The sequence below is a fragment of the Pantherophis guttatus genome, chromosome 2, assembly GCF_059756535.1.
Source record: "Pantherophis guttatus breed Tessera chromosome 2, ASM5975653v1, whole genome shotgun sequence".
In the NCBI taxonomy this organism is placed as follows: Eukaryota; Metazoa; Chordata; class Lepidosauria; order Squamata; family Colubridae; genus Pantherophis; species Pantherophis guttatus.
The window spans coordinates 244,332,431-244,360,115 of record NC_142064.1 but is presented as its reverse complement, the minus strand read 5'-3'; the positions used below and the strand labels follow the sequence as shown (position 1 = coordinate 244,360,115).

Here is a 27,685-nt window from a genome sequence, read left to right as displayed (position 1 = left end):
CTACAATAAAGTAGAATTAGCTTATGTGGTTATGATTCCTATCTGGTTTACCCTGTGTGGCTGACATCAATCTTGTAAGCATGAAGTACAATCTCAATCTCTCTCTCTCTCTCTCCCTCTCCCTCTCTCTCTCACACACACACAAACGCAGGCTTTACAGCCTGAGAAACTAGGGATGGTCTCTTCTGACTTCTTGCCTTATCTGCTATCCAACTGTGGGCTATGCTACCTCTTATTTGGCTGTTCCCTTGGCAGTATGATGAGATAGCAATGTGTTTGATAAATAAATAAATAAAATAAATAAAAATAAATTAATAATAATAGTAACAGTAATAATTTCTTATTATATTGTGCAACAGTAAAACAATCTGTTGGAACTGTTTGCCGCGGAACGTAAAACAAACATAATTCCATTTCGGCCCACTCATTCTAGCTTTGTTTGTCTACCACTTTAAACATCTGAGCACCTGCTAAGTCTGGATTCTGATGTAGAGCTTTTATTCACTTCAAACAATGTTATGTCAGGCTTTGCTGTATTTCAAGCCCTCTCCAATTACTTGGTCATTCCTGGAAGAAAGGGCACAAAACCCAAGGAAGCCTCCTGGCAAAGAAAGAGGCCCATCAGATTTGTACCCAGTAATAACAATGAGAATCGATCTAGTGTCAGTTTCTCTGGTTTTTGAAAGACTAAATTGAGTTGCTGTTCCTGGTTAGGAGCTCAAGGGTTTCCACATCAGCATTCTTTACACTCTGCCTTGATTTTTTACGCAGTAATGTTCTTCCATCCAAAATGAAGAATTACCTCCCTGTTTCCTTCTTTGACCTCACATGCCTTTTCCTCCAGGCTGATCCCATACTTAGCCTGCCTCCATCTCAGCCTTGGAAACCTTCACTACTTCAAGATGTTGACAATGACAATGTGATCCAACAGGAACTTCCTAGAGCCGTGATGGCGAACCTATGGCACGTGTGTCCGAAGCGGCACGTGGAGCCATGTCGTCTGGCATATGTGGCATCGCCTGTTCATCTTCTGGATTTTGGGCGCGCATGCACATGCGATGATCAGCTGGCCTTTGTGCGTGTGGCAGTGCCGGAAACCGGAAGAGCTGATCTTCCATTTTCTGGCGTGAACATGTGCGCTGGCCAGCTGATCGGCATATGTGCATGCATGGCAGTAACTGGAAGACTTGCTGGCCGGCGCGCATGCACATGCCAAAAACCGGAAGTTCATTTTCCAGCATGCGCATGTGCCCTGGGCAGCTCCTCTTCCTGGTCGCGTGCGGTCATGCGAAGTGCTCCCTTTTAGGCACTTGGTGCTGAAAAGGTTCACTATCACTGTCCTAGAGTCTCTGAGACTGCATTATAAACTCTGTTTACTCTGATCTCCTTCTTGAGGTCTCTCTTTGCAAAAAAGGCCAGGTTACAGCCAATTCGTACCGGTCCTTAAAAGTTCTTCCACATCTCAAAGAAGAGTGATCATGTTTTGTGATCTGAGATGGATAATTTACAAAGTGTATGGTTATAATGAAAGACATCACAAATGTTTATCATCTTTGTTCCATATTTTTCACTGCATAACATTTACTTTTAACATATGTTTTATTGGACAGAGATACCAGACTTCCCAAGGATCACTGAGAAAGTTCCAAAAAGGATCAGCTCTCATAAACTTTTGATGAAAAATCTCATTATCATCATTGATTAAGAGAAGAGCCAATCACGGTAATCATTGTAAAAAGGCATCACTTCCATTACAAAGAGGGTGGGAAGGAAAAAAAAAAGAGAGTGCTATATTTAAATAAAGCTTACGGGCACATCCACGTATTTGGAAGCTGCTTTCACCTAAAATAGAAACACAGCAGACATTAAAATTTGTTACTTTTACACTAATAAAATAATATAGGAAAACAAATTATGGTACGTGCAGCATTGTTAGAAAATAACAAGTGACAAGTTTAATTTACGGTATTTGGCAGGCACAGACACACACACACACACATTTATATACAACAAGCAATTCCCTTTTGAAGTAAGCTATCTTGTGCAAAGTTCAGAAAGAAATTATGAACTGAAGGAATAAAAGCATTAGTGAGGAAAGGGAAATACAATTGTATCTAGTTTACATCAACAGCATTCACTCTACCACTCCAGATACAAGTAGTCCTTGGATTACAACCACAATTGAGCCCCAAAACATTTGTGAATGTTTGTGAAACATTTGTTAAGTGAGTTTTCCCCTGTTTTAGGACTTAATACATTTGTTAAATGAAGCACTGCAGTTGTTAAATTACTGTGTTTCCCCGAAAATAAGACCCTGTCTTATATTTTTTTGAACCCTGAAATAAGCGCTTGGCCTTATTGCCAGGCATTCAAAAGCCCGATTGGGCTTATTATCAGGGGATGTCTTATTTTGGGGGAAACAGGGTAGTAACACGGTTGTTAAGTGAATCTGGTTTCCCCATTAACTTTGCTTGTCAGAAGGTCGCAAAAAGTGATCACATGACCCTGGGACACTGCAACTGTCATAAATGTGAGTCAGTTGTCAAACATCCGAATGTAAATCACATGACCATTGGGATGGTGCAACGATGTTGTAAGTTCCAGGAGTGCTTGCAGTGTTGAGATTTTATCGAGATGATGAAATGTGCATTGTGACATCATAATGCAAGCTGGAGCCCTCATGTAGCTGTATATGACATTTTGATGCAAGTACAAATGTTGTACATAATGATACATTTTTTCTCATTTATCCTTTTTGCCCAACCTCCCTGGACATCTATGCTTTTTATTCTTGCTAACCATCCTTGTTTCTACTATTTTTATCTACCATTGGGTTGCATTCTATCCAATCACCATTTCCCCAGTCTTTCTTTTCCTCTCTCTTCCTATTCACTCTACTTTTACATATTTGTTTCATAATTCAATCCTCATTAATTTTCTTGATACAATCAAACTGCCTCAATGCAATTCTTTCATACGATTCACTTAACTTTTATGATCAACCCATATCCATTCATTTTACCCAACCTCTGTTCCAGATATAATTCTGAAGCACCTATTCTCACTGCATTCATCTTACTATTAATATTTCTCTTGACATAAATCAAAATTGGCCTGTATTTTCATGCTTGTTTCTTAATTGATTCTAGCTAGCTTTGATGACATTGTTTGCATCTATCATTTTCTCTCTAAACATATTATACAGTATCTTTTTCTCATCCTAATTTTTGCAGCAATCATTCTCTTTAATACATTTTTTGTGACTCTGCAATCCTTTTCCCCTATTTTTCCAGCACATGTCATTTTTCAAATTTCCAACTCATGTAACTGAACTTTCTCTGGGACACACTTTTTTTTACTTTGTTCCAAGCAGCTCACTTTGCCTTATAGCCATTTTCTATTTATTCTGTTGGGAGATTAATCTATTTACTAATAATATGTCCACACAAGATTCTTTTCCTCCATTTGTTCAACATTGTCTTCTATATCTATTTTTCTTTCAAGTCTGTTATTGACTTTACCAAAACATGGTCTGTCAGAATCTGTCAACATCCCTTTTCCTTCCTTAATTCACTCTTCCATCAGCTTAATCATGCTTTTAGATACATATTCATAACCTCACCTGAAGAGATTTATGCTTAATTCACATGTTCAAAACAAACTGATCTTTTTCTAAGCGGATACGTATCTTTCACTGTTTTCTAGAGTCTGTAAATGACCCAATCACTTTTTTTGCATTGTTTTGTTTTGTTCCCACCTATTCAATCAGTATGAGAATAATTCCTGAATCCCATTCATTCAGAAAATTGTACATTTTCCCCTAAAATTCATATATGGTTCTTCCATTCACCAAAGTGCTGCTTGCATCTATCGATGGATTCCTACTGTCCTTCCTACATATCCACAACAACTTAGATAACACCAGTTCATACTTTCTGCAAAACGTTTTAGCCTTTTTGTTCATAATCAAACTAATATCTTCACTTCCCTGTATGTATTTATCAGCTGAACCAGTTTGGACAACCTTCACTGCACAACAAATTAGAGTCTTCTGCATTCCATGGTCATCACCAGATGGGTCCCAAAGTTATGATCATCACCCCATGGCCATCATGAGATGGAACCCACATATATTCACCTCTGCCACCTCTCATAACTTTAGTCAATCAAGAATTTTGTTTCATGCTGTTTAGGAAAATGTAAAGGGCTATCTTCAATTATTAGCCTTAGTCATAGCTTTGATACATGCAGAGCAATGCATTTCTACAATTGGTAGGGATTACATTGATCAGATTGGGCACATTTTGGCCAGTGTGTCACCAGTGCAACCAAAGCCACTTTTAATCCATGCATGTTCATTCTGTTCAATGCAAAGTAGCATCTATAATCTCAAGACTACCACACAAACCAATGATGGACAATAAACTATTGCCCACATCCCATCTATCTGAAGGCATCTGCAGTGCTTGATGGATTGAGAAATAAATGATAATTAAAGAAAATAAAATTATTCAAGGAAAAAAATATAAAATGGTACATGCATTAAACATAACTTTAAAACAATCATAGGATAGTAAATGAAAACACACCAATTTATTATAGGGCCTTTGCAATGTTAGATGAAAATCTTCCCTGTTATTTGTTACAATGGGAATCAGAGCTCCTGAAAAGAAAAATACTAGGCTCTATAATATTCCAAATAAGCTGCAAAGATGTGGACTCAGCCAGTTCGCATCTATTCGGAAGAACCGGTTGTTAACCTTCTAAGCAGTTCGGAGAACAGGTTGTTGGAAGAAATCTTATTTTGTTTTTTTTTCCACTTTACAGGGCTAATCCTGTAAGGAAGGCAGGAAAGAAACATTCTGGTGTTGTTTCTAGCCTAATCTTTATTCCCCTGCTTACAGAAACTGCCTCTCAGGTTAACCCTTATTACATTGTAACAGCTAAGGCGAAGCGCCCTTCGACGTGAGTGATGTTGAGTTGGCCACGCCCACACGGTCACATGACCACTGAGCCACGCCTACTCAGCTGGTCATTAGGGCAGAGAACCGATTGTTAAATTATTTGAATCCCATCACTGTGTGGGACCCTTAGGAAACATTCCAGATTGTATACAAATTTATAGTGGATTATGTTGCCTATTTCATTTGGAAAGAACACCATCATTATTTCCTAAATACAGGACAGTCGTTTGAGTTCAGCACTTAAATAAATCTAAATCAACACAGGCAGTAGCTCACTCCCTGAGCTGGGATTCATACCTGAGAACTGGATGCTTTTTATTTACCTCCTTATCACCCACAAAATTACACCGAGAAATAGTATGTGAAAAACAGTTGTGAAAGAAATCCTACTTGTCAATACCACATTGGGATTTCTGCGAGCCGGGTGGCTTCAAAAAGGGCAGCTGTGATTGTGAAAATAGCAGCAGCAAAAGCATCTGTGTAGCGAGTGATGCTTTACTGGGGTTTTGCACCTCGGATTCTTCCGTGCGATTCTTCCATGCCACCATTATCTGGAGTAGGGGAGCATCTGATTGTATGTGAGAATTGGACTTGGCATTTAAATGTTCCCAATATCCCAGGAGCCCTGAGGGATATGATATTTCCCCACCCCCACTCTCCACGTCTAATGCACCTTTCTGAAAGCAAGGAGCAAAACTGCCTGTGCTAACTTATTCATTTTTAATTTTTTATTTTGGTCTGACAATGCCAAAAGCCTTTTCTGCTCCTTTCCCTGATGAGTAATATATACAACTGGGCTATTTCTGCAGCTGGCATCCAAAGGTGTGTGTGTGTATGTGTGTGTGCGTGTGTGTAAATTTCCATGCAATTCTGATTGAACACAGCTAACTGAACAGCTTCCAGATGGATAGAGAGACCCTTTGATGAGGGTACCAGAATGCATCCCATCTGCAAGGCTGTGAATTTCTGAAACAAATATGCATTTAATTAGAATACATCACCGAACACCATCCTTGTTTGGGTTTTAAAATACTCACCTGCTTCTAAATATTTCTAAATCTCTGGGTAAAATCAGATGCCCGGATCCTCTCATAGATCAACCACTTCATGTAAGGATTACATTTTCCATTCAAGTTGAAAGAATAAAGGCTTCAGCCCAAGTGTGAGCAAACTGACATCGTTTTTGTGATCAAAAATTTACATAGAACTATACACAAGCTGCTATTGAGATTAAGTTTACTAGTACAAGTCCATTTGGGCAAAAAGCACAGACCCATGGCAAGACTTCAGTGGGCGAGGGCAGGAAGAAAAATGCGGATAAACCTGTCGTCTTATAAAAGGCGTTTTCCCAAAAGCTCTAAGGCAGGTTGTTGACTGCCATAATCTGCCCTTTAACCTCAGATAGTCATGGAAAGTCCATAAGCCACTCTAGTTATTTGTAATTCTCTAAGTAAGTTGGATTTGCTAAACACCTCATGATTGACTTAACAAGTGCATAAGATCATTCCCACTTCCTAAAAGATCCTGCAGTCAGGATTTCCATTCACACCATTCAGCTGTTTTTCATTAATTAGCTAGTTAACATTTTGCCCTTTCCGCGCCACCCAATTCTTCAGCAAAAATCATCAAACAAAATTGAAAAGAGGGCTAAGAAGAGGAGACAGGGCCAAGAAGATAAAGCTGCTGAACTTGGTGAAAGTTTCTTGATCCTAAATGCATATTAGATATCCTAGTAATAGAATTAGCTAAATTATGTCATCAATGCATGTTGTATTATCTATTGCAGTGGTCATAAGAACTCACTGCTTACTCCTTGGTTAAAATAAAGTCAGAACATACTATAAATTATTTAATAATAACCCTGACATTGAAATAATGGCAAAATGAAACAAATATTTGTCATGATAAATATGGATAAAAGCTAAAATACAGCAATAATTCAGTACATGCTCCATATTCCCATCTCAATTGCCTCTACAAACTTTAAAATGACAACAACAATAACAACAACCAATCGACCACAACTGCTTGTTTTTCTTCAGTGCAAACTTTGGCTAGATAGATGGCAGTTTCCACATGCCGGGTGTTGTGTGGTTTTCATTTTTTAAAAATTTTTTTGGCTAGGCTGCAGCACTTCGGGAACGATGTGATTTCTTTCCCATGAAATTTCTCAGTTTATGGCAACAATTTGTGCAGAACAAAAATAAGATTGCTTGTAACCTCTCCCAAGGGTAAAATACATTCTCTGGTTTAATTAATGTAGGAAATCATTTTTTCCCTCTTCAAAGAGAAAAGGCTCTTCATATTAAATGGATCCTTGCCAGGTGTCATTACAGCTTGGTGCAATTCATTTCGTAGGCAAAGATACCTATTTAAATAACTGGACTGCTTGATCCAAGGCACATCACTGACTGTTAGAAAGCATTCTCCTTCAGCTATCCAAGCAAATATGGAATAATGTCTCATTGTCTCATACAGGAAGAACCCCCCCACCCCCAAGTACTTTATAATGATGTGGTTAGTGCGAATGCTATTAGGAAAACTGATGTAATAATTTTAAGATAGATTTCACAGCAAGGATTGAAAATGAAGGTATCCTACTAGGTGATAAAACGACTTGTCATAAGAGCCCCGGTGACATGTCATTTTCTAAGAAACTGAACAATGTTTGATGAAAGAAGTTGGGAGAAAGCTGCTTGTTTTGAATTTTTTTTAAAAAATGCTCTAGCTACATTGCCCCCCCCGCTCCTTATGGAATTATATATTTACCTTTACAGTAGAAGACTGAATAGACATAATAAACAGTAACATAATTTCTGATTATTTGCCGGGATAACTATGGGAATGATGCTAACATGTTAAGCTTTCTTTAGGAACAATATCATAAGCATATGAGATATTTCTCAATAACGTCTTATTTGGGGGATCCATTCAATTGTTCAATCCTCAGTTTGTTAAATAATAGTTTAGTAGGCGTTAAAGAGTTGTAAGACCATGTGCCACATCCTCAACCTCCTTTCTTTTTTTGCTCTTATTTTCTGGATAAATTAAAGCAAGCTATCCATTCCAACTCAACAAGGTAAATGGGCTAATGTAAATATTTTAAGCAATATCTCATTCAATGTTCAATTCTGGTTCAGGACCCTGTTTATTAACATATACATTTTGATGTATAAAATGTGCTTGCAGTAGAGGCAACACTTCTATTAATGAAGTAACTAAACTGGAATGGCTGTTTTCACAAGTGTCTTCATGTTGTAGGATGTGGTCTCCTTGTTTGCAATGAAATCTGCCAAAATTAGTGTTTTAGTGTTCAAGTGTCGCACGACATCTGGAGAGAAGCTCCACATGTCATGTATTAAAACAAAAACTGCTACTCACATGGTTTAGCAGACATATTTTGCTTCTGCTAAAGTGCTTTCTAAAAGAGCTGAAATATCCAGCTTGAAGGTTAAAAGAAAAGATTAGAAAGTTCATTGCAACATTTTGTTAGTATGTGGAATAGATGTGCCTACCATGATAGCAATATCAATAGCACTTAGATTTATATACTGCTTCACAGTGCTTTACAGCCCTCTCTAAGCAGTTTACAGAGTCAGCATATTGCCCCCAATAATTTGAGTCCTCATTTTACCCACCTCCGAAGGATGGAAGGCTGAGTCAACCTTGAGCCTGGTGAGATTTGAACTGCCAAATTGCAGTCAGCCAGCAGTCAGCAGAAGTAGCCTGCAGTGCCGCACTCTAACCACTGCGCCACCGTGGCTCATAATAAAGTAAGAGCTGAAAATCTTATGCTACTGACATCTGCATATATTTTCTATGACTTTCATATTAGATTAATTAGTATACTGGACAATAGAATAGATGGCTTGGTGTTCTATGAGGAGGACAATTGCTATTACTATTTTTACTATTATTATTGTGTCTTTTCTACCAATTAAACAAAAGATGCTTAATTCATGGGTAGACGTGGCTCACTTTACTGAAACTTCTGTAAGAACTAACTCCAATGAATTTGGAAAAATTACAACATATACAGGCAAGCCAACATAATTAATTAACTATCACAGACAGACTTAATAAGAAAGACTCGGTCCCTATACCTTTCTCTGCCAAGATACAATCTACATGATATGGTGGCTTTTATATATAACTTGGGTAAGGTCCGTTATCTCAGACAAGAATGTTTGGTGTGTCCAAAGCTACTGGTGACTCTGGAGCAACCACCACTTGCATGTCTCTCTAGAAGTAGAAGTTACAATGGATTCTGCAAACAATTTCTTATTTACCATTTCTCCAGCTCATCAATATGTGTCTCCATATATTATCATGTATCTATGACATAAGAGAGAAGATCATTTCTTTCTTTCTTTTTTTTTTATCAGTTTGGTTCTTTTTTATAGTCTTTTGCCAGTTACAATAGAAAAGTGTCATCTTTCAGCCTGAAACAATTGCTGAACTTGCTGCTTGACCAACTTGCTTGTTTATCTTGAATGCTTCTTCTTGAATTAGGTTTCAGAAGGTACATCCTGGAATGTAAGGTTCAGCTAGAGCAATATGGTTGGTGCCTTGTGTATTGTTGCATACACTGTGTTGCAATACGAAGAATAAGAAGTTTGAATACTTTTGATTCAATACAACATTTTCTCCCAACTTTTGTTGCAAAGCAGTCTTGAAAATCTGGACAATCTTTTGGTCAATCTGTTGATAGCTGCTTGATACACGGCTACGTGATATGTTGGATTTCATTCCTTTCCGGAAGTATTTGAACTCTTCAGTTACACATTATTGTATAAATTATATTATCATCAATTGTTCTGGAGCAGCTGTTCTCACAGGCATAGATTGCAATGGAATATGTGTGGGTGTTACTGATGTCATTAGAAATACCTTTGGCTATTCTGAACATGCATCCACAATGAAGAAAATCGTATCCTTAAATGGTCCTACAAAGTTTATATGAAACATACCTCACTCAGGAGAAGTGTATTTTCTGCTGCTTGCTTTATGGGATTCTCCAGAAAAATGAACTCCACTGGGTCTACAAGAGTTACAACATCTATCCAATCCAAGAATGCTGGATCACAGCCACCCTTAGTCACTCAGTAATCCCAATAACCCGATCTACTGCCTTTACTATTTGTTAATCGATTGATGAGGTATGTAAGAGACTTTCAACACTGACTGATTTGATCACGGAAAAAAAACACACAAATACTTTTGTTTCTACTTGGAAACCACTTTGTGCTTGAGGTTAAAAAAAAATGAAACTTTGATTTGGGGTTTTACCAATTAGATAAGATTTATTGTTATAGAAATAACTAGTTTAAACTAATATGTAAAAGTAAAAAATTGTGGTTTGATGTTACTACCCTATTCTACTGCACCAAAGGGAATCGGAAGTCAATGTCTTTTCTTTCTTCTTTTCTCTCTGTTCCATACTTTTCCCTTCCCTATTTTTCCTACTATTTGCTTTTGTATTTTTTTTGGTATGGTATATTATAAACCAATAAAATTGCTTAAATAAAAAAAAAATCTTAAAACGTTGATCCATGATGTTATTTTTATTCTAAAGATATAGGATAGAACTGTCTCTAAAATGACAGTGATTTTCAATGACTGGGTTTCAAGGACTTGCATATGACAACTCCCAATTTCTAAAGGCATGTCGGCCAACAGTGTTTTAAGTTCTTTAAGTAGGCTTAAAGGAAATCTTTCATAATGCCTGGGTATTTGCGGGACCGCCTTCTGCCGCCGATAGCCTCCCACCGGCCAGTACGATCCCACAGAGAGGGTGTCCTCAGGGTGCCATCAGCCAGCAGTGTCGGCTGGCGACCCTCAGGGGGAGGGCCTTCTCTGTGGCAGCACCTGCCCTCTGGGATGATTTGCCCCTGGAGATACGCATGAGACCAGATCTCCGGGCTTTTCGCCGTGCCCTAAAAACTTTTCTTTTCCACCAAGCAGGGCTGGCGTAATCCCCCTCCCTTTTGAGATGTTATATTTTTAATTGTCTATGGGTTTTAGTTGGGATGTTTTAAATTTTGGGCCAAAGTTGTGTAATTCTTTTTAAAAATTTAAATTTTGTATTGGGATGTTTTTTATTTTGGCTGTGCACCGCCCTGAATCCAGTAGGAGAAGGGCGGTATACAAGTTTAATAAAATAAATAAAATAAATAATGCCTGGATGTAGAAATTTAAAGTCAGGCTGTGCAACTCACACTAATTGGTATTTGCTGTGTCAATCAGCAAAGTCCAAAGCATCCTAGGTTTTTGGATTATCTCCCTGAATTAAGAACTAGTTTGATGTTCTCCAAATTCCAAACTGACCCATCTGCAGCATGCACACTGGGTCATCCATTTGTCACCATTCAGAAAATCCTGTGTGATACCAGAGAGGAAGAAACTGGATCCAGAGAAAACAGTTTAATAGAGGTGAAGCTGTTAATCGCAAACCTTCAAAAGGAGCACTTCTATATCCTATGCTGCTAGTTGTCTCAAAGAAAAAGCAAGCTTAACCAACCAATACATTATTTTCTAACACCGATGGAAATTGGATGTTGAAATTAGAGAAATGAAATTGCTACCTGATGTTCATTAGGTTTTCTCTTGGTGTTTCTTTCCTTAACATATAAAGGTATTTTCATCTCGATGACCTTTCAATAGGTAATGTCTCTAATTTTAAGAGGTAATATCTTTCCCTTCAGCTGCATTCTTTATTGCTTTTAGTTCTGCAAAAATGTCTACTAATTCTATAATATATATTTGAGGGGCTGCCACAGAAAGGAGGGTGTCAAGCTATTTTCCAAAGCACCTGAAGACCAGACAAGGAATAATGGATGGAAACTGAACAAGGAGAGTTTCAATCTGGAAATAAGAAGAAATTTTCTGACAGTGAGAGCAATCAACAATGGAACAGATTGCCCTCAGAAGTTGTGGGAGCTTCATCATTGGAAGCTTTCAAGAAGAGACTGGACTGCCATCTGTCAAAAATTGTGTAGGGTCTGCTTGGATGGGTGGTTGGTGGTTGGACTAGATGACCTACAAGGTCCCTTCCAACTCCATTAATTTGTAAATGTAGTTTTATGATTAGGCGAAATGGAGCAATGGGAGCTTCCAGTGACAGTAGCAGAACATCTGTTCTTGTTCTGATCTTGATCCCAAAGGTGTTTTTCCAAGAGGCAACTAGACTTCAGCTCTGAGCTGAAGAAGCTTCTTGGATGAGAAGCGAAATATCTTCAAAGAAAAACAAAAAAGCATGACCTGGATGACTGAGAATCTTCATAGACATTCTGATGTCTTCATAGACATTCTATTTTTATTTCTTCGTGCAAAAGAACAGAACAGAGGACGCAGAAGCTGAGAATGGGTATGCAAGCTGTACCTCTTGAGCTTGAAAAATTGAAAAAAACTTTTTTCCTTGGACTTGAGAAAGAAAATATTCAATAGCCATTTTATTTTCTTAATCAAACATAACTGGCACGCAGAGAGGGAAATAGCAGCAGATGCTCTTCCTAAAACCACTTGGATTAATTTCCAAAATTAAGTTGCAATTTTCCCTTGGTGGGGGCAGAAGTTCTGAGATAATGGCTGGATTAATTTGAAATAAATTTGAATGAGTTTATGCGGCTCTGTTTTTTTTCTTTGCAAAATTCTCTGTGATAGTATGCACTGCAGCAATGAAGAAACGTTGGTTTTGCCAGATTTAATAGAGTTTTATTTTTCATCTTTATTTTTTTATTTTTTATTTTTATTTGATTTATATGCCGCCCTTCTCCGGAGACTCAGGGCAGCTTACAATGCGTTAAGCAATAGCCTTCATCCTTTTGTATATTTATACAAAGTCAGCTTATTGCCCCCACAACTGGGTCCTCATTTAACCTACCTTAGAAAGGATGGAAGGCTGAGTCAACCTTGAGCCTGGTAAGATTCGAACCTGCAGAAATTGCAGGCAGCTGTGTTAATTGATTAATTAATTAATTAATTAATCTTGATTGCTTCTTTTAGCTATATTTTAAAGCAGCTTAAAATGTATCTTGAAAGGCAGTTAATAAAGAATCCAAATTAATTACTATGTAATGTAAGGTAAAATAAAGGCTCTGTTACATCTTTCCCTACTTAGTGGCTTTTAGTTGTGCTGAATCAACTCTTTTAATCTTCCTTCCTTCCTTCCTTCCTTCCTTCCTTCCTTCCTTCCTTCCTTCCTTCCTTCCTTCCTTCCTTCCTTCCTCCCTCCCTCCCTCCCTCCCTCCCTCCCTCCCTCCCTCCCTCCCTCCTGGAGACATAATACCCTTGATTTGCAACCATTTGCTTAGTGACTGTTCAAAGTTAACACAGCACTGAGAAAAGTGACTTACAACCATTTTTCACACTTATGATCAATGCAGCATCCCATGGTTACATTATCAGAATTTGGGCGCCTGGCAATTGGCATGTATTTATGATGGTTGCAGTGTCCTAGGATCATGTACTGATCACCATTTGTAACCTTCCTAACTGGCTGCCAACAATGGGGGATTCACTTAATGACTGCATGAGTCCCTTAATAGCTGCAGTGATTCGTTTAACAACTGTGGGAAAAAGATTATAAAATGAGGTGCAATTCACTTAACAACTGCCTCAGTTGAGGTGGTAAGTCATGGAGTACCCGTACGCCATCCAACTACATCCAATTTATTTATTTGTTTCCATTTCTATACCGCCCTTCTCCAAATAGGACTCAGGGCGGTGAACAGCCAAAGTAAAAAACAAAACATACAAAAATTTAAAAACAGTTTAAAATAATTAAATATTTTGGCCGTAAATTAAAACAACCCAATTTAAAATCAATTTAAAATTTAACTCAAGCCAGCCCAGCTAGTTGAAATAAATAGGTTTTCAGGGCCCGATGAAAAATCCGGAGGTCTGTTATTATACGTATCTCTGGGGGGAGGTTGTTCCAGAGGGTGGGCGCCATCACAGAGAAGGCTCTCCCCCTGGGGGTCGCCAGCCGACATTGTCTGGCGGACGGCACCCTGAGGAGGCCCACTCTGTGCGAGCGTACTGGCCGGTGGGAGGCTATTGGTGGCAGAAGGCGGTCTCGTAAGTAAGCACCACATAAAACCCCAGTCATAGCTCTTCAATTCTTGGATGTTTGGATCTTTCCCTCATGACTTTCAAACAGTTCTTCTTGCTTTCTATTTTCTTTCTCATCCTGGATCCCCCTCTATCCAGTTTTTTTAACTTCTCTAAGTCACATAAGAGCCATGGTGATGCAGTGGTTAGAATGCAGTATTGCAGGCTAATATTGCTGCAGGCTAATTCTGCCGATTGCCAGTAGTTCGATTCTCAGTAGCTCAAGGTTGTCTCAGCCTTCCATCCTTCTGAGGTCAGTAAAATGAGGACCCAGATTATTGGGGGCAATATGCTGACTCTGTAAACTGCTTAGAAAGAGCTGTAAAGTACTATAAGATGGTAAATAAGTCTAAGTGCTATTGCTATTGCTATATGCGCTCCAAATATTTTCGTTCTGCCAACTATAACCTCCTCCTCTTTATCACGCAGCATTAATAAGTAGGGCAGACTTTACTATGAGGCACCCTCTTCAGGTAGTAGCTGTTGGAGATCAACAATGACTACCTATCAAATTCACCTAAGCTCCCTAAGTGTTCTCCTCTGTAGCATAAAGGTAGGCCCCAACAGACAACCATTCATTTAGTGACATTTCAAAGTTACAACAGTACTGAAAAAAGTGACCTCTGACCATTTTTCACACTTACGACTGTTGTAGCATCCCTATGACCAACATTTGGACACTGGGCAACTAGTTCATATTTATGTTACAGTGTCCCGATCCCCTTATGTGACCTCCTGACAAGCAGAGTCAATAGGGAAGTGAGATTCCTTTAACAACAACAACTGCAGTGAGATTCACTTAACAACCGGGTCAGGGAATAACAAGGAAAAATTCCCAGGATGCTTCAAGTTATTCCAACTCTTTAAGTGTCAGCAAACCAACTTACAGTAAATGAGAGGAAAGAAGAAAACAAGGTCCCTTCATCATATCTTGATAGCTTGGCCAGCACACCTTCCAGGATGGTGACAAACTGGAAAAAAAAGGAAAAAGGAAAATTTCAAGCAGAGAAAACAGAAATAAATCCCAAATAAGAAGTGTTCTGTCTCATCTTGTGCGTGCATGCATACACACACACACACACACACACACGACAAGAAGCTCTTCTTCATCAAATCATGACAGCTGAGGAAGCTGACTATTGGTGTAAATGGGATTTTATAACTCTATCCTCAGTCTTCTAAATAGGACAATTGCTCAAATGGATGTTAACTGATACACTGAGATTAAAAAAAACAACACCCCAACCTCATTTTCTAATTAATAGAGTAATCAGTTTCAAAAGAGAAGCCAAGATTTCCTTATTAAAGGAATTTATTCATTATTCTGGCATTTAATGCTGTTATTACTTAAGATTATTTAATTGACCTTCAATAATACTTTCATAAAATTAGGAATGACTTCATAAAATGAACAAGGGACAGTCCAATCCCGGGTTTCTTGGCATCAGTTCAAGCGCACATAGATTAACTCTTACTACAAACAGACTTTGAAGAAGACAATGTGGGGCATTTATAATACATATTAGTTTATGTGATTTATACTTATAAACAAAGTAAATAACATTTTTTAAAACTTTAAAGCAAAACATTGATGTAAATAAATAGGCTTGTCAAGACCGATTATTATACCTGGAAGTATAAGAATTTTATAAGCAATGGTTTTTCCCAGTAACAATTCCTGATTGGAATTAGAATTAGTATATGAGGGGTCCTTGGTGCTTTCTGAGCTTGGTTGTTTCAAGGACCCCGCAGTTCAACCTGAGCTACAAATATTCTTCTTTATTGGTAGAATTAGCATACGTATATTACATATATATTAGTATTACTGATATAACACCTGCCTTCTGCTCTACAGATAGTTGTAGTAGCCTTATATATGTTGTTTTCCTAGAACCTTTTAACCTTTTTCTCCCAAATGACTTCCATTAAGTGCAGCCACAGTATTCCAATGTATTGGCAGAATTTATAAACTTGCATTAATGCCACAGATACTGTATGGCAAATGTTTAGGTCTGAATTATGGGGGTATTCAAGCATTCCTCTTTGATGGCTTTAATAAATGTATTAAAGATTCACAAGGAGTATAAAGAATGCTTTGTTTTAGAATATTTTAGCATTTACACCAGGCCCATTTCCTCTTGTGACAGGATGAAATTTCTGATGGAATTACCAAGTACTTGGGGATGAGGAGGAACAAAAGAGGAACAAAAATTATACATATATCACAAAATAGTCCAAGCCAATAAAATATACATACACTACAATACACTAGAATATATTCTCTAAATCCATTCAATAAAAAGATACACTAAATCTTAAAAATCATAAATAATATTTTGAAAGCCACTAGTAGTTGATGTTGAGAAAATGGATGAGATGCCCAAAGAGGTGAGATCTACAACTTGTCAAATTTATTTATTTATTATTTCAATTTATGTACCTCCCCATTTCAAATATATGACTCTCTATGGCTCACAATTTCTATTGATTTTTCTGGATGACTGAATCAGTCTAAAATTAACTCTATGATTAACAAATGTCTTCTTATGGGAAGGGATTTTTTTCCCCATCTCACTTAAAGGAAGTAGTAAGGAAAGCAAACTTCCCTAAGCAAAAACTAAGCAAATACTGTTGCTAAAGTTTTTTTTTAAAACAGACCTCACAACTACAGAATCCAAGCATAAAAATACTGACAATAAATGTGAATAAAGTCAGCAACACTGCCTCAAGAACTACAGTATTTGGGGGGAAAAAATCTCAAATAAAACTTCTTCCAGAATTGTAAAATGTCTACAATTATGAGACGTTCAATCTATCAAAACTAAGTGGCATTAGATTTATTTCATGACAAACAACAAATCACCTAATTGTCTTAATGTGTCACATTTGGATGGGAATGTGTGTATTCCCTTTAAAGGATAATATTAACCATGGAGCCCTTCCTCTGAGGTTCAACGTTACCTTTGCTACAAGGAGTGTGATCATTTCTTTGACGGTTTCTTCAATTAGTTCATCTATTTTTGAATGGTACTGGTGCTATGGATGGAAGAAGAATGGAAGTAAAATATTATTAGTCTAAATCAATTGCAATACACACAGCTATTTACTTTTACTGCAGATATTGACTATGGTACTTGAATGTTGATTAACATGTGTTCTAATGTAGTGGCCAGTAATGAATTAACATATACACAATGCCTTGACTAAGGAGCCTCTGACGGGAATTTGTGAATGTTGGTCAAATCCTAATTTTGACTCCGTGCATGCAGCTGAGTCAACATTAAGGAGAATCAAATGCATGCAGGATAAACGTCTAGCATCTCTTTGCTATACGTAAATCATGAAAATAAGAGAGCGCCAGCGGTAAAAGAGCACATTACATCTGTTGTTTACAGTTTACGGTTAAGATGCTCATTCTTTAAGTCTGAAATAACAACTTGAAATACAGCTCAACACTGGCTAGCACAATGACAACTGTTTTGGGGCACAGACCAAAGCTGTTATCAGTCAGAGGAAACCTATAGATGAGTGACATTGAAGCAGAGAAGCTTCAGTATGTGGAGCCATTGAGTATGAACGACCGGAAGCGGACTTTCGGTTTTAGAATCCACCTTTGGAAAAGAAATTAGATAAGTACATAGCATTCCAATTCATGTGCTGGTTAAGCACTCGAGCGAATTGGGGCCTTTATGATCAAGTGTAACAATGATTGAAACATGGGTGTTCTGAGTCATGCAAAAGATGGCAAGTGCACTACTGGGACCCCTCCAGTTAGGTCATGCTGGGGCCTTCGGTCAATGCCAACTCATAGAAAAGATTGACACCAACAAAACATCCACGTCACTTTCTACACAGAATTCCTCCACCCCCTCCGTTCCTCCACCCAAATACTGACCAGATCAAACTTACTTTGTTCTGAGTTGTTTTCAAGGAAGATAAGAACATTTTCAGCTAATTTGTAATAAACACACTTCCTTTTTTCTTCAAAAAAAATAAAGTCTTTGGGTGACTAAACAAACACTATTCTTTTGTTTTGCCAAGAACAGACAAAATATTTAATATACGATGATTTTCTTCCACATCGCCTCTCCCCCACATTAAATAAAACATTGAAAGTGCTGATCTTAGTCACTGTATTTATTGCCACTTGTTTGTGCTAATGTTATTTTAAAATGTTAATATACAAGCAAAAAGAAATCTAAAATACAAAAAAAAAAAATCAAATCAAAACAAAACAAAACAAAAAAGCATTAGAATAGACAGATCTGAGGTAAATACTGAATTGCGCTTTAGGGAACAAAGGAGTGTGAGGGGCAATTAGATGTGTCAGACCTTGGTCCCTTAGCATTGACTAAAGTTCCTTTGCTAGTTTGAGCTGCTCAGTGTTTGCTTTTTTTTTTTTTTCAATGGAACAGTCACATTCTACAACAGGAACTTGGAAGAAAAGAAAACAAAATGTAAGGACACACTTACCCACTCTTTAGCAAACTTTCAGATGATTGGGGACAGAAATAAAGAGGAAGGTGCAGAAGACAGGAAAAAGAACATATGAAGGTAAACAATAAATAAAAACAAAACCTTCAAAAGAATGGGACCGTATAAACAGGGGGGCTATGAAAATGCAGCAGCATGCACAGAAACAATAAGCAACAGGAAATGAAATTATGAATAAATTCCCTTTTTCCTGAAATACCAGAGAGATTGCTACTGGAGAGAATCGCGCAGAGATTCAAAAAGGGATTTTGAAAAAGGAACAGGACACATACATAGAACATCCTAGTGAGACAGAGAAATATCATTTTGTTACAATTGGAAACAAACAAATAAACAAAAAAAAAAAGACCATATGAACAGTTCAGTGGTGTGGCAGCTGATTTTTTGAGTTTCAATGGGCAGATTTATTAAGCTCTCTTGCTCACTGGATTTTACGATAATGACTCTTGGAAAGAGCGATGCTCCCAAAATGAAAGGAGCTTTCCTGACTGACTTTGTACTTCAGAATCAAATTGGTTCTTGGCTGTTCTAGTTACCAGCTTTAATTAACATTTAAGTCACCATCATAATGTCATCTTACACCAATTGAGTTCACTCTATCGTTAGATTAATAGTTTAGTTGTTTTTAGGGATTTGGTAGCTTATCTGACGCATAATCTCCAGATCTGAGATATGGCTAAAGGAAAGATAAACTTTCTGTTCAAATGGGATGCAGAACACCCAATGCCATCCTTTCACTGATGGCCCCTTCAAGCTTTATAAAACCACACAATTGGGATGAAAAAGAGGGCAGATGTATCAAATGTCCAAGGCTACCTTTTGGGCTGTATCTATAGTGGGCCTGTCCAACCTTGGCAACATTAAGACTTGTGGACTTCAACTCTCAGAATTCTAGGAGTTGGCTGGCTGTGGAATTCTGGGAGTTGAAGTCCACAGGCCTTAAAGTTGCCAAGGTTGAACATCCTTATCTACACAGTCAATAGAATCAGATGGTAGAGATCCAAAGTAGTAGAGCAGACAATACCACCTTATTCTATAAGGTTTTTTTAAAAACATGTATGCCTAATGAAATAAAAGAAAAATCTTCAGGTAGAGATCAATTGAGATGATCAAGAGCCTTTGCTCAACGACAGAGCACAGACATGTTGTGCAAAAGCTCCCAAAGGTTTTATTCCTTTGAATTTCCATTCAAAGGAAAACCAAAAACACTGGGAAGATCCCTGCCAAAGGGAAATGAGCAGAAAGAAATGCTCCATGCCTGAGTTCCTCTCAGCTGCCACCAAACAAAGAGCCTTGGTGGCGCAGCAGACTAAAGTGCTGTTAAGTAGCACTTAGCTGCCAGCTGCCTGCAATTACTGCGAGTTCAAATCTCACCAGGTTCAAGGTTGATTCAGCCTTCCATCCTTCCAAGGTAGGTAAAATGAGGACCTGGATTGTGGGGGCAATAAACTGACTTTGTATAAAAAAAGAACACCGCTTAGGGGGGGCTGAAAGCCCTACTAAGCAGGTATATACAAAACTATGAAGGCTATTGCTTAACGCATTGTAAGCCGCCCTGAGTCTCCGGAGAAGGGCGGCATATAAATCGAACCAATAAATAAATAAATAAATAAATAAACAAAATGGCAAATGCCATGACAATAACATGACTGGGATAAGGCACCTCCCTTCCTATCTTTTCTCCCAACCGGGTGGGGCACAGATCTCTTTTACTTATAGGTTAAAGTTGTAGAGCTCGTTCTACCATTGTAGGACTCTACCACCCCATTCAGTTGGCTGCGTACATTTGGACTACATTGCATAGGGATTTTCTAGATGCATAAGGATATGGAAGTGTGTGTAAAAATGGGCGGGGAGAAGCAATTCAGCATCATTTCAAAAGTGCATGGGCATGCATGCACCAATAATGGCACAGAAGTGCTGGAGAGGTTAGGAAAGACACAGTGCTTGCAACTTGCAGCAAGGGTCGGGGAGATCAACAAAGGATGCAAGGAAAAGCAGCAGCATTTTGAAATCCTGCCTAGTTCTTACTTCTGCCTTCCTTCCCTATATCAGGGGCCTAAAGACAGAGGTCCCCATCCATTTTTTGAAGAAAGCTGCTAGGTTGGTCCAAATTAGCTGGGAACCACCAACGGACCTCCTTTGGCACAGGAGCGTGAGGACAGTCAGGAAGCAGCCTTTCCAGAAAGGCACTTTCCAAAGGAACAGAAGCCCACATTCATCCTCCCTGAACCCCATCTTCTAAACTGGTTATTTCACGTGCAAACTCCCCCCCGCCTTTCTCCAGCAGCCACAGCCACTTTTTGCAGATATTTCCTTTGGAAGGTGGGATGTAGGCAGTGCTGCTGAGAAGTCACATGCCATATCATGAAGAACGTGCTTGACGGAACAATTGCTAAGACCCACAAAGCCATCGATGCATTCTGCTGAATGAGACCCTTTGAGAGACTGAGACATGTTGCCCATTAAACACAGAATGAAGCTTGCAATTGGACACCATGCACACCAGGGGAGCTAAGTTGGTCAGATCACCATTTGGAAAGCACACAAAAGCAAAACTATCTTTTTTGGGGGGGGGGGTATAATACTGTATGTGCCCAAATCTGGCACAGTCTGCCCCTAAAGCATGCATGTAAATGGGCTCCTTTTACATGCATGGTAAGTTGAGCATAAAGACATCAAAGAACGTGAAAGTTGGACGTTTCCAAAAATGCACCAATGCTTTTGAAAATGCAGCCCATGAGAAATGGTGGCAAAGCATGGAATTTAAAAGAAAATATTCTCTCAACTGGTTTCTAGCCCCCTCCCCGTCGGGTTTTGCATATAAGTCCAAAGACATGCTTAATTTGCCACATTATCATATTGTTTTAATCAAGAACTTTTGTTTGTTGAAGATGAGGAAGGGTGACAATTCTCGTGCTAGTTCATTTTCATTGGATAAATTATGAGTTTTAACTAAAACGATGGCTAGGTGTGTGCAAAATAATACAGTGTGAAATGTATTGACAAATATATTTTCAATTAAAACCTTGTTTACAACGCAAATAAGAATGGCAGCAGGCACAGCAGCACTAGAATGGAGCCAGAAAGATTGAAGATTTGATCCTCAAAGTTCCTCACCATGGCAAGTACTATTGATACAAACAGAACTTATGCTGGTGCAGTTGAACAGGAAGATTAAATCTTTAGAGAGAGAAATAGCGCTGACCTTCAGAAAGCAAAGCAAGCATTACACCTTTCCCCCAAATATTTCTTCTGAATTCATTGAAAAGATGGGCCAACAAGTCCATGTTCACTGAACTTAAATCTTACTCCAGGTGTAACCTTTGCCAATCAGATTCTATCGAGTTATACCCGTGTTTTCCCGAAAATAAGACCCTGTCTTATATTTTTTGGAACCCCGAAATAAGCTCTTGGCCTTATTTTCAGGGAGGTCTTATTATTTTGGGGCATGTGGAGGAAACCAGAGGAAATGGCGGGGACCAGCTGTGCATGTGTTTAAATATTTTTGGGGAGAGCTTATTTTCGGGGGGGAGGCTTATTTTAGTGCATGAGCTCAAAAGCCCGATTGGGCTTATTATCAGGGGATGTCTTATTTTTAGGGAAACAGGGTAGTTAGGATTACTGTCTTCCGTATGTTTCTTTACACTCACTTCTAAATCGACATTTAAATCAGTGCTGTGTCCTTTTGGTTCATGGGATTGTTGTATAAAGCTATTGGGATTTGGGCTAATCTTACAGCACCAGATACCTTAAAGAACTTTGACCTCTTATTCCCACTCTAGTTTCATCACAGTTCAATGTGGATGATAGGGATTGATGTATGGTGTGGATGTGGATTTATAAACGGAAGATTTTGCTGTTGGCAGACATTGAAATGGTGAATGCCTGATGGTTGCTTTTCAGGTTCCCATTGCACAGAAGTTCTATGGCTGTTCCTGCAACTAAGCATCTACTGCTTCATTAGTAGACACTATCATTATATTGAGCAATAACTAACGAGCTTTTTCACATGGGTTGGAGGGGTGGCCTGCAAAACTGCCATTCCTATAGATTGTGACTATTTTGCCTGGGCTTTGATAGAAACTGGGAAATGTCACAAGAAAAGGAGAAAGCTGTGGCAAGGCAGATGGACTCTAACTTGCATCTAGTAAATTAACTTGGTTGTCAACAAATCCATAGATTGGTTGGAATTCAGAGTGGGGAATTCAGACACGTTAAGAACATGACTGGCTCTGGTGCACTTTTTTGTGTTTATTGAAAACAGCAAAGGAGGAAATAAGGAAACTACCTCATTTGACTGAAGACAAGGAGTTAAATCTGGATTCCTTCTTGTCTTAATCTGAAAGCCTGCTATTTTAGAAGACTCTGCCATGAAAAGGACAATCATTTAAAGTCATATCTATTTTGACTCTTAGATGATTTGTCCAGTTCCATGTGGTCTATCTGTCGTTCCCAACTTGGCATCCTCCAGATGTATTGTGACAACTTCCAAACTGTGCAAGTCCCAACACATCTAGGAACTGGGGATTTAGGGAAGGTTACTCTGGCCTTAAAATATCTCCTTCAGAATCTTTCCATCATATGCTATCTGATCTCTGTCTCTAGATGGAACAGGGATTGAATTTGGGATCTCTGAATGGCAAGCATCTGCTCCACCCTTAAGCTATAGATAAGCTCTAAGCTTCCTAAGTCTGGATGACAGTATTTTAATTAGAGTAAGAACATCCTTTTCCATGAGTGATTTTCAAAGATACATTAATGGCAACCCTGCAGCAGAGAGTTATATAACATGCTTGTCTCTGTGGAATCAAAGTCTCCAATGAAAATATGGAAAAAGTAGTTCAGGTCGGGTGGGGAGCCTAAGATTTGTGAAGAGAATTGGTAAAAGCTAATGCTACCTTCTGCTGTGTTCAGCCTAAGAGCACCCACACAAGCAGCATAAGATGGGAGAAAGTCAACAAGCATAGCCGTAGGTAGCCCATTACCCTGCCATCCCTACATTGCTATTCTACTCCAGATATTTGGAAGTGAATTATTGAGTTTGCTCTGAATTGTATTTACAATAGCTGCATCTTGCATTGTCATCTTGGGGTCCTTGGTATTCTCTGAGCTTGGTTGTTTTCTTGCAGATGTTTCATTACCTGAAGTAGATAACATCATCAGTGCTGACTAGCACTGATTAGCACTGATGATGTTACATAGTTTGGGTAATGAAATGTCTGCAAGAAAACAACCAAGCTCAGAGAGCGCCAAGGACCCTTCATTTCAATCTCGAGCTACAAGTGTTCTCCTTTATTGATGCTGCCGTCTGCTTCAGAATTGGTGACCTCATATGCTGATGCTTCTTCTCACTTTCCCATTCTCCAGGCCACCTCAAACAGCCAAGTATTAACCATACTGAGCCATCAATAGTATTAATTTCTTGGAATACTTTCTCTCTCTGGCATTCAAAAGATTCTTTCCACTATAACCTTCAGTTGCCTTATAGATTTGTTTCTTCATTCATTCACATTTCTCTCTGTGAATTCTATCCCCCCCACCCCGCTTCTATACTAACTCCTTCTAATGTTTTTGTAACCTTGTTTTCATCTTGACATTTTCTTTACTTTAGGGTGTAGTACAAAAAAACCCCAAATAAATAAATAAATATGGATAATTGGACTAAGAAGTTACACTGTACCATGATAGGCGCTTGCATTAGCTAAAACGCATTTCAGGAGTGGCTTGCTATTTCAAATTATCCCAAACTATTGGAAACTTTAGCCTTATTTCTTGATAGATGAAGTTTCCTAAGCAGATTCCATCTGATTTGAGTAACTGTATGTGAGAGGCACTATAGAACTGCTAACAGATTGTGTATATGCTGCATTTTCATCAGTGACCAAAGCTGACCTTGGAAATGAAACAAAACATACCAGATCAAACTCAACATGTTCTTTATATACATTTCTGCCTGTCCATACATTAAAAATTCAGAGGAAAAATATTTAAGGGGTAAATTATGTCTGCCAAATGTCTGAACAGCTGCCTTTAAATATAAGGACACAGGAGAATATGGGCATATGTGTTCAGCATAATATTTTCCCTAAAATGTATTTAATTATTCTATTTCTGATCATACAAAAAAAAAACCTGCAACAAACTTTATGGGATCATTATGGTGGGAAAGCCTTACGGTGTAGTACTTGTATTTTTCTCAACTCAAAGAAACTGAATATTTCAGAAATGAAGCGACCGTATAAAATGAATTCTTTCTGCCCTGAAATTGTTCAAGACTAGTGTGGAAGTAGGGAAATTTTGTTTAAGCTCATTAATCAAATTTCTTTGTTTGACCAGCCAATTCCATTACCTGCTGAGAAGAGAAACTATTGCAAATTGATTGTTGCCATGTAGGGTAAAAATTTGATCAACTGTATGATGAGTAAAGAAGAGAGATATTTATTAAAAAGAAGAAATGAAAAATGTGAGAACCACTGAGGATTCCCACTGAAAAGAGGCTAGGGTATTCAGGTGAGCCTGGGAGTGATAACGTCAATTCTTAGATCGGGAATGGACACAACATCCCCACTGCATCCAACATGGACAGCAGGAGATTAAAATGCAGTAAAAATGAGCATATTTCTTTCTCTTGAATTAAAGACATACATGGACCTTGTATGATAGCAAAAATCCAGTATTGCCCTTCTTATTTTTTGAGGAAGGAGATAGAAAGAAAATCTAGTATAATTGTCAGGAGTTACACACAACCATTCATTTAAGTGTGAATTTTTCATTTTTAAGAGGAACAGGGGGGAAAAAATCAAAGAGAAAAGGGGCACGATTAACTGAAATGAATAAAAGAGCAAACAAAAGAGAGAGTAAAAAACAGAAACATATATGAGACAGTAACATATGCACTGATAATTCACATCTGATCCATGGCTCTGCTAGATTTTGCTATTTGTTTAAAATATTTTACTACAGTAAATGCTACTTTATACAGTACAATCACTGTGGGATCTCTGCATATGTTCTCTACAAAGCAGACATGGATGTACTAAAGTGTACAAAGGATGATTCTTTGCACAACTCAATTGATTGTTATCAATTTATTGCCATGATGGTTGTAGCTCTGGAAATATAATATGAGTAACAAATCATATTGGATATTTGGGTAGGGCAAAGTAAGCTGATGTGGCTTTTGCCTTGTACCTGGTAAGAAATAAATCTGACAGCTAGTTAAATTAAATGCTACAGTATAAAATTTGTGAGTCAAGACTACTTTTAGTTGTGGTATAAGGATGAAGCTATAAGGATAGTGCTGAGCATTGGTTAATAGGTTTTCTTACTGATGGGAATTATGAGATACAAACCAGGAGTACTGAAAAACAGGTACTGAATGTTTAAAGAGAAAACATTTTAAAAAGAAACTTTGTTCGCAGAAAATCAAATGGTTATGGACAACCAAAACTCTTCTCTTTTTTTTTCTGGGGGATCATATTCTCCAAGGCTTATTTTGTAGCTTTTCACATGTGTGTAACCTTTTTTTTTTTTGCTAACCCAAAAGTGCTATTCAAAAGGCAACTGGATTTTGTTTTTTTTTGAAGACGTTTGTTTTGCTTCTCATCCAAGCTGAAGAAGCTTCTTGGATGAGAAGCGAAACGTCTTCAAGAAAAAACCAAGTCCAGTTGCCTTTTGAAAAAGCACTTTTGGGACAACCATGACCTGGATGACTGAGAATCTCCATAAGCTTTTTTGCTAAGCTTTTTCTAACCTGCTTTAGTACTTTCTGAAGCTGTAATTTAACTACTGCAGTAATAATAACAGACATTGGGTGAAGAGACGCAATGAGAGGGAGATGGAAGGAAAGTGACAGTTCTTTATGGCTCTAAATATCAAGGAAACGATTATCACTGAAACATTTTTCATGTTCCTCCCAACTTACAGGGAATGGAGTGAAGATGGCACGTGCATGTTGGATGAGAGTTTGCGATAGTGGTTTGTAGCATGAGGGGTTGGTGTGAGTTGTGTGAATGGTGTATATGAACAACTATGAGAATGTGGTCCATGTGTGATGTGAATGGTGTATTTATTTATTTGTTACCTACCATAATTGAATAGTCCTCGGGGACTATCGACATAGATGTGTTTGTGTGTGTGTAAAATGTGTGTATATGTAGGCTTCCTGTTCTCTGAGCTTTTCAGCTCAGAATATTTCCTCATTAGCTTGCAGTATATTATACAAAAGTCTAGCATCTGTTTGGTGAAATATTTTTTTTTTACTATATGTTTACTATAAAAATGTTTTTTTTTTACTATAGTGATTGGAATCTTATCATGCCAAATCTTTAAAAGAGTTTTTGTAGCACTCACGTCTTTAACTTTGCGCTCTTCTCAGATTAAGGAAAATCACTGAAAGTTTGTGATTAGTTCTTATCCTTCTCTCTTCCTATGGATATAAAGGCAGAGCTGCAATGGACTTTGGAAAGGGAGGAGCCTATTCTGATATTTTTTCATGGGGTATTATCTGCAAAAGCAGAATGAAAAGCTGCACAAATTGAGATGATGTAAGAGAAAAGCTTGAGATTCTTGGTATTGAAGCTATGTATGGACCAAAAAGCATAGGGGGTTGGTTACAAATTAAATTTGGGTTTTGGTGAGGGAAATGTTTTAGCACCCATAACTGTAAATTTGCATCTTGGAATAAATCACAAAAGATAGCTAAAACAAAACAAACATAAAGAAATGATAGATTAAAGCAAGAAAAAGAAATGCAAACAAAAGGAACTGACCGGTTATATGGTGAGCCCAATCTCACACTGAATCCAGTCCCTCTTTCTGGATCTTTAAAGTATCCAGATTAGGTATACGTTTAACAAAACAAAAAATTGAATTGGAACACATAGGAAATAGATTCTGCACATGAAACATTGAATAGCTTGCATTACTGAAAATGTGATAGAAAAATCCAAACCCTGGATTGGTCTTAAATGGAGATGAAAAATGTTGACGTCTTCTGAGCAAAACTGATTCAGATGAAACATTTCATCAAGCTCAATTCAGCATGTCTTTCTACTTCATCATATTACATTAGAATTAGAAAACCTCAGGTTATAATGGTTATAATCATTAGG

General features: G+C 38.0%; 1 protein-coding gene across 21 annotated transcripts in view; it reads right to left on the bottom strand.

Moving 5' to 3' along the window:
- Positions 1–27,685, bottom strand: part of CADPS (calcium dependent secretion activator) — a 453,285-nt gene that overhangs the window by 64,235 nt on the left and 361,365 nt on the right. For 12 of the 21 annotated variants that reach the window (XM_060684202.2, XM_060684207.2, XM_087883744.1 and 9 more), the window contains 3 exons: positions 17,037–17,111; positions 14,963–15,046; positions 1,810–1,842 (listed from right to left, as the gene is read on the bottom strand). In XM_060684202.2, the coding sequence (XP_060540185.1) occupies positions 1,810–1,842; positions 14,963–15,046; positions 17,037–17,111 (192 nt within the window). Of the gene's footprint in view, positions 1–1,809; positions 1,843–14,962; positions 15,047–17,036; positions 17,112–18,548; positions 18,564–27,685 lie in introns of all 21 variants that reach the window. The other 9 variants (XM_087883748.1, XM_060684201.2, XM_060684206.2 and 6 more) reach the window with 1 other exon arrangement.